The sequence below is a fragment of the Typopeltis vanoorti genome, chromosome 2 (genome assembly GCF_054136105.1).
Source record: "Typopeltis vanoorti isolate ZY-2024b chromosome 2, IOZ_Tvanoo_1.0, whole genome shotgun sequence".
NCBI lineage: Eukaryota > Metazoa > Arthropoda > Arachnida > Uropygi > Thelyphonidae > Typopeltis > Typopeltis vanoorti.
This window is the reverse complement of record NC_143550.1, coordinates 135,226,713-135,242,837: the sequence shown is the minus strand read 5'-3', so window position 1 is coordinate 135,242,837 and position 16,125 is coordinate 135,226,713. Positions and strand designations below refer to the sequence as shown.

Here is a 16,125-nt window from a genome sequence, read left to right as displayed (position 1 = left end):
TTGCTTGCTCACCTTCTCTCATTTCATCCTTTACACTTCAGCTTCTGATTTCACACTAAGAATGAAACAATCTGATAAACTGCTCACTGAATATCTTGACTATGTCCTCTGCAGCAATTACTGATCTACCACTTTCATCCATTAACATCAGGAGCTGTTTAGACAGTTGAACTTGGCAAGTGCAAGAAGAATGATTGTTATGGGAGATTTTAACTATAGCAGTATAAATTGGGGAGAGAAAGACACATGTAGCAATAAGGGAACGGAATTTCTAGAATTATTGAGGGACAAATGTCTTAGGCAACATGTAATACAGGGAACAAGAGGTTCAAGAGTTTTGGATTTGGTCAAAGCATCAGACAAGTTGATAATAACTGAGATGACATCTCTCCCACCAGTTGGAGAGAGTGACCATGTGATTTTGACTTGAAAGATGAATAGACAAGCAGGAGTATCAAAGAGAGGGGAATGTATGTGGAATTATAAGGTAGGTGATTATAATAGTCTTAGACTTCAATTTGTGAAAGTTTCATGGAAGGAGGAATTGGAAGGCCAGGATATCATTAGTACTTGGGAAATTTTGAAGGAATATTTGTTAGCAGCAATAGTAAGCTGTATTCCACAAGTGAAGAAGAGGACATAATTTGGAGTAAAGTGGATGACAAACATTATTATAAACAGAAACTGCATATGAAAAAGAGGCTATGGAAGAGATATAAGGAGATAGGTGAAGAGAAGATGCATTGTTTTAGTAATATAAGACACAGGCCAGGAGAGTGACTAGTATGGCAAGGAAAGCGAAACTGGAATATGAGAAGAGATTGGTCCTAAGATCCAAAGAAAATCCTAGGGAATTTTTTAGCTACGTGGCCAGTAGGAGGAGAAATGATTGTGGAAGAATGACATTGTGGGATAAAAATGGGAATAGAGTGCCTGATGCAGAGGACATAGTGTGTTCAATGAACACTTTATTAGAGTATTTCATTCTGGAGGAGTAAATTTTAATACTAGAGGGATAGGGCAGCTTCAAGGTTTAGAGGTGCAGGAGGAGGGTGTGTTCCAAATGCTCAGTACACTGGATGTCAGTAAAGCTGTGGGACTGGATGGTATTTCACCAAGAGTTTTGAGAGAATGTGCTAAAGAAATGACAGCTCCTTTGACCTGGCTTTTCAATGAAAGTCTGGCTATGGGAAAGGTGCCCAGGGAATGGAAGGAAGGTAAGATAGTGCCATTGTATAAGGATAGTAACAGACTGGAAGTGTCTAATTATAGGCCAGTCTGTGTGTCATCAGTAGTTGTTAAGATCTTGGAGAAAGTAGCGAGGGCCCATATACAGCATTGGGCAGATGAGAGTAATGTTACCTGTGAGAGCCAACATGGATTTGTGAAGGGGCGTTATTGTTTTAGTAATATGTTAGCATTTTATAATAAAGTTACAAGAGCAGTAGATGAGGGAAAGGCATATACAGCCATTTTCTTGGACTTAACGAAGACATTTGACAGGGTGCCACATGATAAGCTGATATTTAAGTTGCAGCACATGGGTTTGGATGTCAGGTTGGTCAACTGGATTCAGAATTGGCTGTTCGATAGGTATCAGAGAGGTGTGTATGGCGGGGCAGTTTCAAGGAGGCAGAGGGTTACAAGTGGGGTCCCACAGGGCTCAGTACTGGGACCTATATTGTTTAACCTTTGACATCAATGACATTGTCAGTGGATTTCAAGGGGATATTCAGTTGTTTGCAGATGATGTAAAGCTTGGAAGGATTATTAGTAATAGTGCAGATGTGGTAGTCCTGCAAGAGGATTTGAATAAGCTAGATAGATGGGCAAATGAATGGGGGTGTCGGTTTAATGCAGCAAAATGTAAGGTCTTGAGGTTTGGGAAACATCGATGGGATGATGCATACTCTATTAGAGGAGCTATACTGGAGGAAGTAGGGGAGAAGACAAGAGTTCTGGGGTTGATGATTGATAGAAACCTGAAATTTAGGGGATATATTGCAAAGGTGGTGAAGGTAACACAGAGGATTTCTGCAATAATGAGAAGGACGCTGACCTGCAGAGATAAAACAGTTATCATTCCGTTGTATAAGACCCTGATCAGACGACACTTGGACTATTGTTCTCAGATTTGGTCCCCAGGATTTGAAGGGGATAAATTAACTGTGGAAAGAGTACAAAGGCGGATAACAAAGATGGTTTCAGGACTGTACAATGATAGTTATGAGGATCGGCTGAGGGAATGTGGACTGCAGAGTTTGGTGGATATGATTGAGACTTTTAAACTGTTGAGAGGTGGTTTCAGGGTTGAACTGGGAGTTCTTTCACTTGGTTGAACAGCGGGAAGGAGTGATGACAAGAGGCCATCCCTGGAAGTTATGAAAGGAAACTCTGAGCAAGAGGGTGAGGAGTGGTTTCTTTGCATGGAGGGCTGTTGAACCATGGAATGCATTGCCTGATGGAGTGGTGAGAGCGAGAACGGTCAATGAGTTTAAGGAGTAGTATGATAGACTTTGTGTTTCTTAGGTGGAACCTCCCCCCTCAATGAGTCTTGATAGACTTTGTGTTTCTTAGGAAGGACCTCCCACGATGAGTCTTTTGACTCCATGGAGGCCTGAATAATAATAATAATAATAATAATAATAATAATTGCAGGATATGCAATTTTTTTTTTCTCCTGGGCCTGTCTGAACTTTGGATATAGTCTTCCTTTTTATCATACCTCTTTAAAAAATACCAGTGAAGTAATCAAACAGGATTTTCTTTCTGATATTATTAAACTTTTTAAGTCATTCTGGATATTTTACGGTTTCAGAATAAATTACTCAATAAACTGAAAGTACCACAATAATAAGTCTTCTTTCAATCAATCGTGCAAACTATTTTGTGGAACAGCATCAACAAACATCTACTGAGCCATGTTTCTACTAAACTTACATTATCGTATAGATGTGTTTATGATATCTTTGTGGTATACAGTTCATGTTAAAAAAAAAAGGAAAAAAACAGTAATCAGTTAGCTTTTCTTTTTTCTCCAAGAAATCCTGGAGCCCAGATCTGCACTCAGTGGTCAAAATAGGGTCTTATCAAAGCTTGATAAAGAGAAACAATAACCTGGTTGTTTCTGCTCATCAAAGTATTCTTCGGTAACCAAGTGATCTGACAAGCTGCTTTAGCCACTTTTTGCTATGTGCTCCCTAAACTTTAATTCCATATCCACCAACACTCCCAAATCTCTGGCTTCATGAATTTCCAGAGCACAGTTCCACCACTGCAGTATACAGCTGATAATCTTTTTCACCCCAAAATGCATAACCATACACTTTTCCACATTAAACCGATATCCATTCTCCTTTGCCCAGTCTGCCAATCTATCCCAATCATCCTGCAAAATTTTGATTAACATCATTTGGATTAACTATTACTCTATCCAACTTTGCATCACTGGCAAATAACTGAATAATTCCCCTCAGATCCTTTCCTATATTGTTGATGAACAAATTAAACAGTAGCGGTCCAAGAACAGAACTTTGTGGCATGTCACTAGTCACAGGCCTTCTTTTGGACTCTATTCCTGAATAAACTACTTTCTGATATCTCTCCATCAATCACCCTCCAATCCTAGTGGTAAGACTTATACGTTGGTTAGACATAACTGGTAATTAATTTACGGAATTAACAACGCATATAAAGTAAATTAATTAAAGATAACTTTAATGAATCACTTCTATATTTCGACAATGTCACATTGTCATCTTCAGGAACATAAAGATATGGTATGTGCACTACAGGAACTAACAAAGCAAATGAGGCAGAAATTAAGACACTAATTTTGTTCCTAAAGTCCTAATGGCGCCCTCTTGCGGGCTAATTTGGTAGTCTTGGCCGTTGGGCTGAAGTTCTCATAATGAAAGTCTCCCAAATTTGGGGCAGTTTCATGCACCCAAATTTGTTGATGTTAGGAACGTTTTTTAGAGCTGGTCGGATTATATTCAATGGGGAGGTAAGTAGTACGGTCTCGTATTAAAGAATTTAGCTTACCTTTGTAGTCTTTTTGATTGAGTACCACAGTGGCGCTTCCCTTATCAGCTTTGGTGAGGAAGAGCTTTCTTAGAGGAAGAGCTTTCTAACACACTCGGCCTTGATCTATGGTCGATACTCCATGACATATCATGCACATTATCCATCTCACCAGTCCTATATCCATCCCCATGTGCTGCAGTTTACTGATTAGAATTCCATGTGGTATTCTGTCAAAGACCTTTGCAAAGTTATGAAGTATCACTGTGAACCCATTACCTTTATCCAACACAGCTGTCACTGTTTTATAAAACGTGAGCAAGTTACTGAGGCATGACCTACCCTTCACAAAACCATGCTGACCTCCCCCCCAATACAGTATTCCATTTCCATCTATCCATTTCTGTATTTTACTGTTGTCCAATACAGTGACAACAACTCCTGATATTATGATAAATCAGTAATTTACTACATCAGTCTTGGAGCCTCCTTTATGCAATGGAACTATTTTCCCCTCTTTCCAACTCCTCAGGCAGACCTAGGAGGCAGCTTGAAAAAGGGCATGGCAAATGGTCAACAGGATGTCAGCAGTGCATGTTGATGGTCAAAGTGATGTTTCAGTGAAGAAATATCAGAGATTGCATATCTAGGATGAAGGGATAAATTACATAGCAGTTAAATGTGTGAATAGAATCATTAACCAAAAAAAAATTAATGTGTAGCATCATTAAGTAGGAGCTGCCTGCATAAAACAATATAAATAAATAAACGTAGTAGAGGGAATAATGTCCAATGAATAGACTGAGGGAATATAAAGAGAAACATGATTAGCAGGCCTAGGAGGTATGAATTACATGCAAGAAGGATGACTATCATGGTGAGGAGGCTAAAATCAGATTATAATAGAGAGAAAAAAAAAAGGAAATGTTCAAGTTATTTTTGCTATAATGATAACAAAATGAAGAACAATTATGGAAGAAAAACTTCCATGAATGTTGATGGAAGGAAATAACAGAAGTAGGAAAAAAAAAAGTTGAATTAATAAATAATTACTCTCTGAGAACCTATCACTTGAGTGGACATAATGTAGTAATAACTGATGTGACATCGACCAAAGTGAGAAAAGAGGTACATGAACTGAAAGTGCATACAAATATCCTGTTCTCTCCACCTTAACTCACACTGTTCATTTTCTAAACCAGTGGTTCTCAAAGGGTGTGCCAGGGCGCACTGGTGCACCCTAGAAGATTTCCGGGTGCAGCCTGTGGTATTCCAGAGAAATATGTGTCCAGATATAAAAATAAATATAGTTACTCTATTATACCTTTTCATTACGGATATACTGCTCTTTTTGTTAACACATCATTATTATGTTAATTAACAGCGGTTTTTCTTGCAAAAAGAACAAGAATATGGTTTATTCTTGTTGTGTATATTACTCATTTTAAAAGTGTTGGAAGTGGATGTTATGTGTATATTACTTATTTTCAGATAAATACACCCAAATAAAATGGATAGATTTCTCAAAAAGAAGCATGATATTGAAGAATCAGATTCTGGAAGTGAGCAAAAGTTAAGTGCAAGTAAGAAAGCAAAATTGCGGCCTACTCGCAAATATAATGAAAGTTATTTAAGCTTTGGTTTCACTTGTCAATATCTAAAAAAGCTTTGAACATTTTACTAGAATTTTCAACATCATATTTATGTGAATTAGGATTTTCTACCCTCACCACAATTAAGTGTAAAAAGAGAGGAACTCTTCAATGTATTGACGAGGAAATGAGCGTTTGCCTTTCAAATATGTGCCCAAACATTGAAGCAATCTCTAGGACACATCAGGCTCATGTTTCTCATAAACACAAGAATGAATAAACTTAAGGTATGTTTCATTTTATTTTTTTTTATCGCATTATTTTTTTCTGTAATATTTGACTTAATTATTATAACATATTTCTCAGAAATTTGTATATAGTGCACCTACAATTATCTCACAGTTCACTACCCTGAGAGGACACAACTCATCACTTATCATAAGTAATACTCTGCCACCGCTTTATCATTTCTATCCTATTGAAATGCACTGTATACCTTTCTACTTCTATTCCTTTCAGGATATCATATTCTGTCAAGTACCTTTCATTGATACCCATAATATTCAAACTTTCCTTCTTTCCTAAATCCTTGGCATATGTATCAAGAAAAACTTGTGCATTATCACTATTCATTTACTTATTATTACTTTCCCCAGATTCCACCACTATACATCCTTCCATCTTCCAAACTACTATCCCCATGTGAGGCCATCATTTCCTCTTTCCACTCTGAAAACACTACTTTCCATGCTCTAACACTTTCACTTATCCAACAACAACTTTGTCAAATGTCTGTGAATATGTTCAAATGGAATCCATCTCTTCATACAGTTCTCTTTGAGTACCAACTCCAACCGTAAAATTAAATATTATTTTATGCTTAAGAAATTATGAAACAATTAAAGACATATGAAAACTTTTTTTAGAATTAAACAATAAATTCTGACTTGTGCAAACCCATTTAAGGAAAGAGGAACTGCAGAGCCAAACTAAATAAACTACAAATCAAAGGAATAGAATGAATAAAATTATAATAATCAAATTGTATACAAATTGCAAGAGTGCAACTCCTGGGGGGGAAGATGACCTTGCTAATGCTTCTGCCTTGGTATCTCCACTTGGGCCTAGCTCCCACTGAAGAGACCTCAATAAAGGTTGAAACTAGTCTGGGTAGTGGCCCTTCCCTTAATGCATAACATCATCCATATCCGCAAGGAGATGTGTTTTGCATTATGGGAGATACTGAGATAGGAGTATTGGTAGCTTTCTCCGCCTTTGCAAGGAGTCGCCCAGTGTTGTACCACTTTACCCCAGTCCTGAAGATACTTTCAGGCGCAAACTTTGTTTGCACACACTTGGATAAAGGATTAAACTAAATTTATGATAGCATAGGTTGTGGGCTTGAATCCCACTGTGGGATTTTTTTTCTTTTAAACAAAAAAAATTTAAAATTCTTGATGAAAGTAGATATATTTTAATAATTAACAGAATAAGTAGGCAATTGTGATATTATAATATCACAATTTAATTTTTCAATTAATTAAACTTCAAAACTTACTCTTGTGTAACTGGAGCTCCTAAGGGGGTGTGGGCTGTAATATCAATGTTATTATCCATGCAGAAATCAATAAGTTTCTTCTGAGTGAGATAGGGATGGCATTCTATCTGTTAATTATAAATGGATATGATAAAGAAATGAAAATATTTAGAAATTTTATGGTAAAAAATAGAAACAAAATTACATTCCAAATAATATTCTTTCCAACATTTTAGTAGATATATTATTATTATAACACACTTTCATGAATACAAAGGACTTATTATAGGAGGTGCATCCTAAATATCATGATACATATCACACATCTTAAATTCACTCACATAACTCACACTCACAACACTTTCTGGAAACATATTCCACCTACCACTACTAACTAATCATCATAAAAAACTTACTCCTCAGATCTTTATGACAACTCCCCTCTCATTGTCATTTTCTTTCCACACTCTGAAAAATCTTTCTAATATCCATTTAATATTTTCCTTTTAGTAACTTATGTCTGAGTCATATATCCCCCTTTTCTATTTAAGGGTCTGCAATACTGAACTACATACCAGAACTCTGAAATATATTTGTTACTGATCTCTGTCCCCTTTTCTCTGATTTTCATATCATTATAGGATGATATGAAGATATATCATCTTTGAATATGAAAACAGGAAAGCAGGTGACAAGGTCAACACATAAGGGAACAATCAAGAAATATTCCCTTATTCCAGGAACATGTGATCTCTGCTTGTCAATGTTCTCATCACAATAGTAATGTTCTAGGCTGTCTTCATAACTTTTGCAAAGTAATCTTGAAACTTCAGTGCCCATCTGTTATCACTCTGAGATCCCTCACTTCCTCCACTTCTGGCATAATTTAGAAATTCTGACACATTCGAACAATCCTACATTAATAACAGGAAACTTGCCTTGCCTTAGAAAAAAATCATGACATGAGTGTACAGTAGTTATTAATTTCGATACTGTTGATATCATCTGTTTACCATTAACATGGGATGCTTCTTTTTCTTCTTCTTCACCCATTAGATGTAATATCTGCTGCAACCAAGACTTCATCTTCTTTAATAGTATCTTTTAATCTTTTTCTAGGTTTTCCTGTTCTTCTCTTATTCTTTGGTTTCCAACTATAGACTTCTTTTATTATTCTATCTTCACTTCTTCTCTCCACATGTTCAATCCATTTTATTCTTTGGGTTGCTACCCCATTGTTGATTGCTTGTATTTCACATTGTTTTCTTATATCTGTATTTTTTATTTTATCTCATCTAGTTTTATTTATTATTTTGCTTAATATATTCATTTCACCTGTGTTTAAAATTTGTCTTGTTTTTCTAGTGTCTGGTCTTGTTCCTACATTATATGTCATAATAGGCCAGATTACTGTTTTATAAATTCTGGTTTTTGTCTCTACTCTAAGATGTTTATTTTTCCATATTGTTTCAGTCAACCATCCTGATATTCTTGCAGATTTATTATTATTATTATTATTATTATTCAGGTCTTCATGGAGTCAAGAGACTAATTGTGGGAAGTCATTCTTAGGAAACACAAAGTCTATCACACTACTCCTTGAACTCATTGACTGTTCTTGCTCTCACCATTCTATCAGGCAATGCATTCCATGGTTCAACCACCCACCACTCAAAGAAAATACTCCTCACATTCTTGCTCACAGCATCCTTTCATAATTTCTGGGGATGCCCCCCCCCTTGTCATCGCTCCTTCCCGCTGTTCCACCAAGTGAAAGAACACCCCAGTGTCAACCCTGTAACTGCCCCTCAATAGTTTAAAAGTCTCAATCATATCACCTCTCCTTCTTCTATCCATTCTGCAGTCCACATTCTCTAAGCCAATCCTCATAACTAACATTGTACAGTCCTGAAACCATCTTTGTTATATGCCTCTGTACCCCTTTCCACAGTTAATTTATCCTTCAAATCCTGGGAACTTCTAGATGTGGCCTTCCTTCTCAGTTCAGCTGTATACCTAAATAGTTGTAATTCATTATTTGTTCAATAATAGTACCATCCAATTCTAATTTGCATCTTTGTGGTTCTTGTGATATTGTCATACATTTTGTTTTTGTTTTTGATGTCTTCATATTATATAATTTTGCTGCTTTATTAAATGTATTTGTAGCTGAGTTTCATTTTCTGCAATTAATAGTACATCATCCGCATAACATATAGTTCTTATTATTCTATTATTTATTTTCACTCCTGTATTTTATATTTTATTAACTTTTTATATTATTTTATCCATTATTATATTAAATATTGGACTTAAAGAGTCTTCTTGTCTAATGCTATTACTAATTTATATCTCTTTACTTATTTTTCCATGTGTTTTTATTATACAGCTATTATTATAATATATTTCTTTAATTATTTGTATTATGTTTTCTAATACTTTTCTTCTCTGCAATATTTCTATTACATCTTGAATTAATATTCTGTCAAATGCTTTTTCCAGATCTATAAAGCATATAAATAGTTCTTATTGTATTCTATTGTTTTCTATAACAATTGTCTGATTATGAATATTTCATCTGCACATGATCTATCTTCTCTGAAACCTTGTTCATCTAATAGATTAATTTCCTTTATTATTTTATTATTTAGGATTCTTGTTAGTACTTTTAATGAGGTATTTAATAAATTTTAGAGGGATATTTAATAAATATCCCTCTAAAATTTTCTGTTTTTTTAAATATCGGTATTGTTATATTTTTCTTCCATTCTACCTGAATCTTTTTTGTATTTATTATTTAGTTGTATAATATATTTAAACTCTGAATTATAATTTCTTTACCATTTTTCATTATTCATTGTTGATATTAACTAGACCTGGTGATTTTCTATTTTTCAATTTTTTAATTGCATTTTCAATTTCTGTTGTATTTATTATTATTATTATTCAGGCCTCCATGGAGTCAAAAAACTCATCGTGGGAGTTCCTTTCTAAGAAACACAAGTCTACCAAGACTCATCGAGGGAGGTCCCTCCTAGGGAACACAAAGTCTATCATACCACTCCTTAAAATCATTAACCGTTCTCGCTCTCACCACTCTATCGGGCAATGCATTCTATGGTTCAACCACCCTCCATGCAAAGAAACCACTCCTCACCCTCTTTCTCACAGTTTCCTTTCGTAACTTCCAGGGATGGTCCCTTGTCATGATTCCTTCCCACTGTTCAACCAAGTGAAAGAACTCCCCAGTGTCAACCCTGTAACCACCTGTCAACAGTTTAAAAGTCTCAATCATATCACCTCTCCTTCTATCCACCAAACTCTGCAGTCCACATTCCCTCAGTCAATCCTCATAATTCATATTGTACAGTCCTAAAACCATCTTTGTTATCTGCCTCTGTACCCTTTCCACATTTAATTTATCGCCTTCAAATCCTGGGGACCAGATCTGAGAACAATAGTCTAATTGTGGTCTGATCAGTCTTATACAACAGAATGATAATCAATGTCCTTCTCATTATTGCAGCAATCCTCTACGTTACCTTCACTACCTTTGCAATATGTCCCCTAAATTTCAGGTTTCTATCAATCATCAACCCCAGATCTCGTCTCCCCTACTTCCTCCAGTTTAACTCCTCCCACAGAGTATGCAGCACCCCATCGATGTGTCCCAAACCTCAAGACCTTACATTTTGCTGCATTAAACCGATACACCCATTCAGTTGCCCTTCTATCTAGCTTATTCAAATCCTCTTGCAGGGCTACGACATCTGCACTATTTATTTATTTCTTCTTCTTTTTGATTTGTTTGTTTACCTAGTTCTACTTTTATTTCAACTGTTTGGTTACAAAGGTTTTTAAAATAATGTTCTAATTCCTCTATTTCTACTTTTAATATTAGGATATATTCTGCTTCTTCCTTCTTTTGTGTATTAATAAATCTCCACATTTGTTTCTGTATACCATAGAAATCATGTTGATTTCCAAAATCGATTTTTGCTTTCTATTTTCTTTTTTTATTTCTGATTTCTTTATATTCATTCCAATCATCTCTTGTTGGAAACACAGGAAAGCCTGTGTAGCTCAGTGGATGAGGCATTTGCACAGCACAGCGCTTAACCGCATGAAGAAAGACTTGGTGTTTCAAATCTAGTCGCCGACTAGAGGAAATTTTTCTAAGCCTTTTTTCGACCGGTTTCTGAGTTAGTCGATCTCGGGCACAGGCTAGCGGATTTTTCTCCTGGATATTCGAGTTTTTCGTCCCGTAAACTCAAGAAAATCAACCGTCAAACCCACACTTCTTTCAGATTTTAAAAATATTGTGTTAGGGTGAGGGACCACGAGATAGCGGCACTAGCTTGCTGCCTTCTTCACTGCGTACCGATGAATCAGTAATAGCCTTGGATCAGCTATCTCTCTGATTGAATACCAGTGTAGATTGAACTGCCCACTCAGTCTCTAAAGTTAGATAGGGTAAATGGCCCTGCCTACTCCTCATATGGGAACAAATAGGCGTTAGCGGATTTTTTTTTTTTTTTTTGATTGAACATCTGTTGTTTTCATTTGTAGATATTTTTGATATTTTTTGTTCTTCTCTTTTACTAATATTTTTTTTTCTTCATTAGATCATGGAATCTATCTTCTTGATTTTGTTATTCTTTTTTTTTACCCCTAATACTTGTCCCTAATAATCCTCTCATCAGAGGATGTTCTTATCCCTAATAATCCTCTCATCAGAGGATGTAATTATAAATGAGGTGTCAAATCATCCACCAATTGGTGAGAATGACCATGAGGCAATTACCTGGGTGGTTGCCAGCAGTGCAAAGACCCCTGTGAGAAAAGAGTATATGTGGAACTACAAGGGGGGATGATTATGAAGAGCTCAGGAGATAGCTTTTGAGTGTAGTGTGGAATGAGGAGTTAGCTGGAAAAGAGATCAATGCAACTTGGGGTATTTTCAAAAACTATCTAGTAGATGCGATGCCTAAATGTATTCCAAGGGTGAGAAGGTTAAATAAGGTGGGTGTGAGATGGATGAATAAAGAGATTAAGCATGCGATATAGAGAAAAAGGGCATTGTGAAGGCAGCATAAGAGAAGTGGAAATAACCAATTTCATGAGGTCTACAAAGACCAGGCAAAGAGGGTGACTTGGTTGGTGAGAGCAGCTAAAGAGAGAGGTATGAACAGCAGTTAGCTAATGAAGCCAAAAAGAATCCTAGGGAGTTCTTTCGATATGTAGCCAGCAAAAGAAAGAATGATTATGGAAGGATGACATTGATTGGAGAAAATGGTATAAAGACAGCTGTTGCAGAATGTCTGGTGGAGATACTTAATGAGCAGTTCATAAAGATCTTTCAATCTTGTGAATGTGACTTCATGGAGAGATTAAGAGCAGTTGATGATGGGGAGGAGAGACTGATTGTAGGTGAGCAAGAGGTGTATGGGGAGTTGAGTAAACGATGTTAATAAGGCTGTGGGACTTGAAAATATATCACCGCGTATTCTGAAGGAATGTGCCAGGGAGTTGACACCTGCCTCGACATATTTTTTTAATATGAGTCTTGCACTTGGTCAAGTTCCTAAGGAGTGGAAAGAGGGCAAGATTGTGCTATTTCATAAAGGAGGTGATCGAACTCAAGCATCAAACTATAGATTGTCTGTGTGTCAGGTGTTCTGGTTAAGTTGTTGGAGAAGCTTGTGAGAACTAGGATCCAGAGTTGGGTTGATAACAATGGTATTATTTTTGATGGACAGTATGGATTTGCAGAAGGGAAGTCATGTTTTAGTAATCTACTTACTTATTACAATAAAGTGACTGCTTCCTTGGACAGAGGAAAAGGATACACTGTAATATACATGGATTTTGCAAAGGCTTTTGATAGAGTACCTCATGATAAGTTGACAGTCAAACTAGAGCAGATGGGGTTGGATATTAGATTAGTGCATTGGATTGGAGACTGGCTATCTGATAGGTATCAATAAGTTGTGTATAGGGGAACGATATCCAGGAAAAGGAAAGTCACTAGTGGAGTGCCTCAGGGGTCTGTTTTAGAGCCATTACTGTTTAACTTGTATATTAATGATATTGGCGAAGATTTGGATAAAGATATTCAGTTGTTTGCAGATGATGCAAAGTTGGAACGAACCATAAAGAATAATGAAGCTGTTGTGGCCTTACAAGAAGACTTGAATAAATTGAGTGATTGGGCAAGGAAATGGGGATGTGAGTTCAATGTTGCAAAATGTATGGTTTTAAAATTTGGAAAACAAAGATGGGATGCAGAATTTATGCTTGGTGATAATATATATTGTTGGAGGTAGAGGAAATAAGAGATCTGGCGGTTACAGTGGATAAGGATCTAAAATTTAGGGGACACATCGCAAAAATTGTGAAAGCAACATAAAGGCTTCTGGGAATGATGTGGAGGACACTGACGTGTAGAAGCAGGGAGATTCTTGGTCCGTTGTATAAGGCTTTGATTAGGCCACACACGGACTATTGTGCCCAGATTTGGTCACCGGGTTTTCAGAAGGATAAAGAGATGTTGGAAGGGGTCCAAAGGGTAGTTTCTGACCTCTGGAATGTCGAGTATGAGGAAAGATTGAGAAGATGTAATTTGCAGAGTCTGGTGGACAGGAGGAAGAGGGGAGATATGATAGAGACCTACAAATTGGTAAGGGGTTGTTATGGGATCAATGGTGAAGAAGTTCTACAGAGAATAGTGGGAGATCAGGGGAGAACCAGAGGTCATCCCTGGAAACTGTATAAAGAGGGTGTGAGTAGGGGAGTGAGAGGCAGGTTTTTTTTGTGCAGAGTTGTGAATGATTGGAATGCCTTACCTGAGAGTGTGTTGTCTGCAAGGAGTTTGAGTGTGTTTAAGACACGGTATGATTAGATGTGTGTGATAAAAGGACCTCCCAGATGAGTCTTTGACTCCATGAGGTCTTGGGGTAATAATAATAATAATAATAATAATACTTCTGTTGCTATTTCATTTAAAATTGTTTTAAAAATCTTTTAGTTATCTTCTACATGTTTGCTGCTTAATGGGTTATCTTGAAACTTTTGTTTTATTCTACTGTAGTATAATGTTTTTATACTTTCTTCTTTTAATAATTCACTTTAAATTTTATTTTGGCATTGTGTTGGTTTTCTTTAGATTTTAGTCTTAGTTAACATATTAACAGATTATAATCACTTGCAATTTCTTCTTAATCTAACACTAAGATTTTCTATTTATGATGGGTGTGTATTACTTTGTTACAGATAATATAATTTATTATTGATTCCTGTCCTCTTGTATTTCCAAAAGTTATTTTATGTTGATAAAATGTATTCATTATTTTTAACTTATTATTTGCACAGAATTGTATCAATGTTTCTCCATTATAGTTTATTGTTTCTTCATGAAATCTTTGCATAATTCCATTTACTGGTACATTTCAGTCTCCCACTATAATTAATTTTTCATTTGGTTTTATTTCTTGTATTATTTTTTGTATAAGTCCTCATAAAAAGCTTCTGTTTTTTCTTTTCTTCCTTCTTCTGGGACATATACCATAATTATATTTATTTTACCACCATCTGCTTTTATCCTAACTGTTAATAGTCTTTCATTTTTATATTCTTCTATATTTTCATTTAACTCTTTATGTATTACTATTCCCACTCCGGCTTCAGCTCTATTTTATTTTTTTACTACACTGTATATAAACATATAGTATTGTATGTTCATTGTTCCATTTCCTTCTTTTTTTGTTTCTGTTATACTGCATATTTTAATGTTTCTTTTGGCTATTTCTTGTATAAGTTCTTCCTCTTTTCCATTAATCACTACATTCCATGTTTCTAGTTTTATTATTCCATATCGCTTTCTTTTCCTTTTCCATTTCCGATCGATATCCAATTTTTCCATCTGATCCAGGTGATTAGGCTAGCAACCCATCATTGGACATAAAACAATATCGCTCAAGAAACCAAGATAAACAAGAAAATGGGATGCTGAATTACAGAAATATTTTATCATAAGTAAAACATGAACTGCTTAATTCCACTTCCAGCTATTCTTCTTCTTCTTCTACAGCTTCTCCCACTTAAGTGGGGTCACTGTTTGTTATGAGTCTCCTCCACACCTTCCTGTCTTGGGCTGTCACCACATCCAAGTTCTTCATCTTCAAGTCCTCTTCTACCAGCTCCCTCCATCTCTTCTTTGGCCGCCCACGCTTCCGCCTTCCTTGCACATCCGTCTGCATGACCCTTCTTCCTACATATTCGTCCTCCCTCCTCATCACATGACCAAACCATCTCAACCTTGCCTCCTGTATTTTCGCTCCTAAGTTCGTAACTTTCACTGTTTCCCCTGACATAGTCATTTCTCAGATGATCCCTTCTGGTCACACCGCACATCCACCTAAGCATTCTCATCTCTGCTACTTCCATTCTGCTGATGTTATTTTTCCTCAGGGCCACAGTTTCTATAGCATATGTCATAGCTGGCCTCACTACTGTCCTATAAATTTTGCCTTTCAGATTGATCGGCACACTCTTATCGCATAACACTCCAGCCATCTCCCTCCAGTTCCTCCAACCCGCTTGTATCCTGCATCCCACTTCCTTCTTAGCTCCTCCATCTTCTTCCACTGTTGAACCTAAGTATCTAAAGTCTCTCGCCTTCCTGATGACATTTCCTTCCAGCTCCAGATCTGTCTCCTGGCCACCGCCCACTGCGCAACACATATACTCTGTCTTACTTCTGCTCAGTCTCATACCTCTCTCTTCCAGTACTTTTCTCCATCTTTCCAGTTTAGTTCCCGCTTCTTCTCTTGAATCTACACACAGCAAGATGTCATCTGCATACAACATTGTCTAAGGTGCATCTTCTCTCACCTCCTCTGTTACCACCTCCATCACAATATTAAACAGAAACGGACTTAATGCTGACCCTTGATGCAAGCCAACTGTTACTTG

General features: G+C 36.5%; 1 protein-coding gene across 1 annotated transcript in view; it reads right to left on the bottom strand.

Annotated features, from left to right (window-relative positions):
• LOC150109447 (1,5-anhydro-D-fructose reductase-like) overlaps positions 1 to 16,125 on the bottom strand; it is a 193,934-nt gene that overhangs the window by 12,843 nt on the left and 164,966 nt on the right. The window contains exon 6 of the mRNA XM_090402383.1: positions 7,174 to 7,280. Coding sequence (XP_090258509.1) covers positions 7,174 to 7,280 — 107 coding nt within the window. The remainder of the gene's footprint in view (positions 1 to 7,173; positions 7,281 to 16,125) is intronic.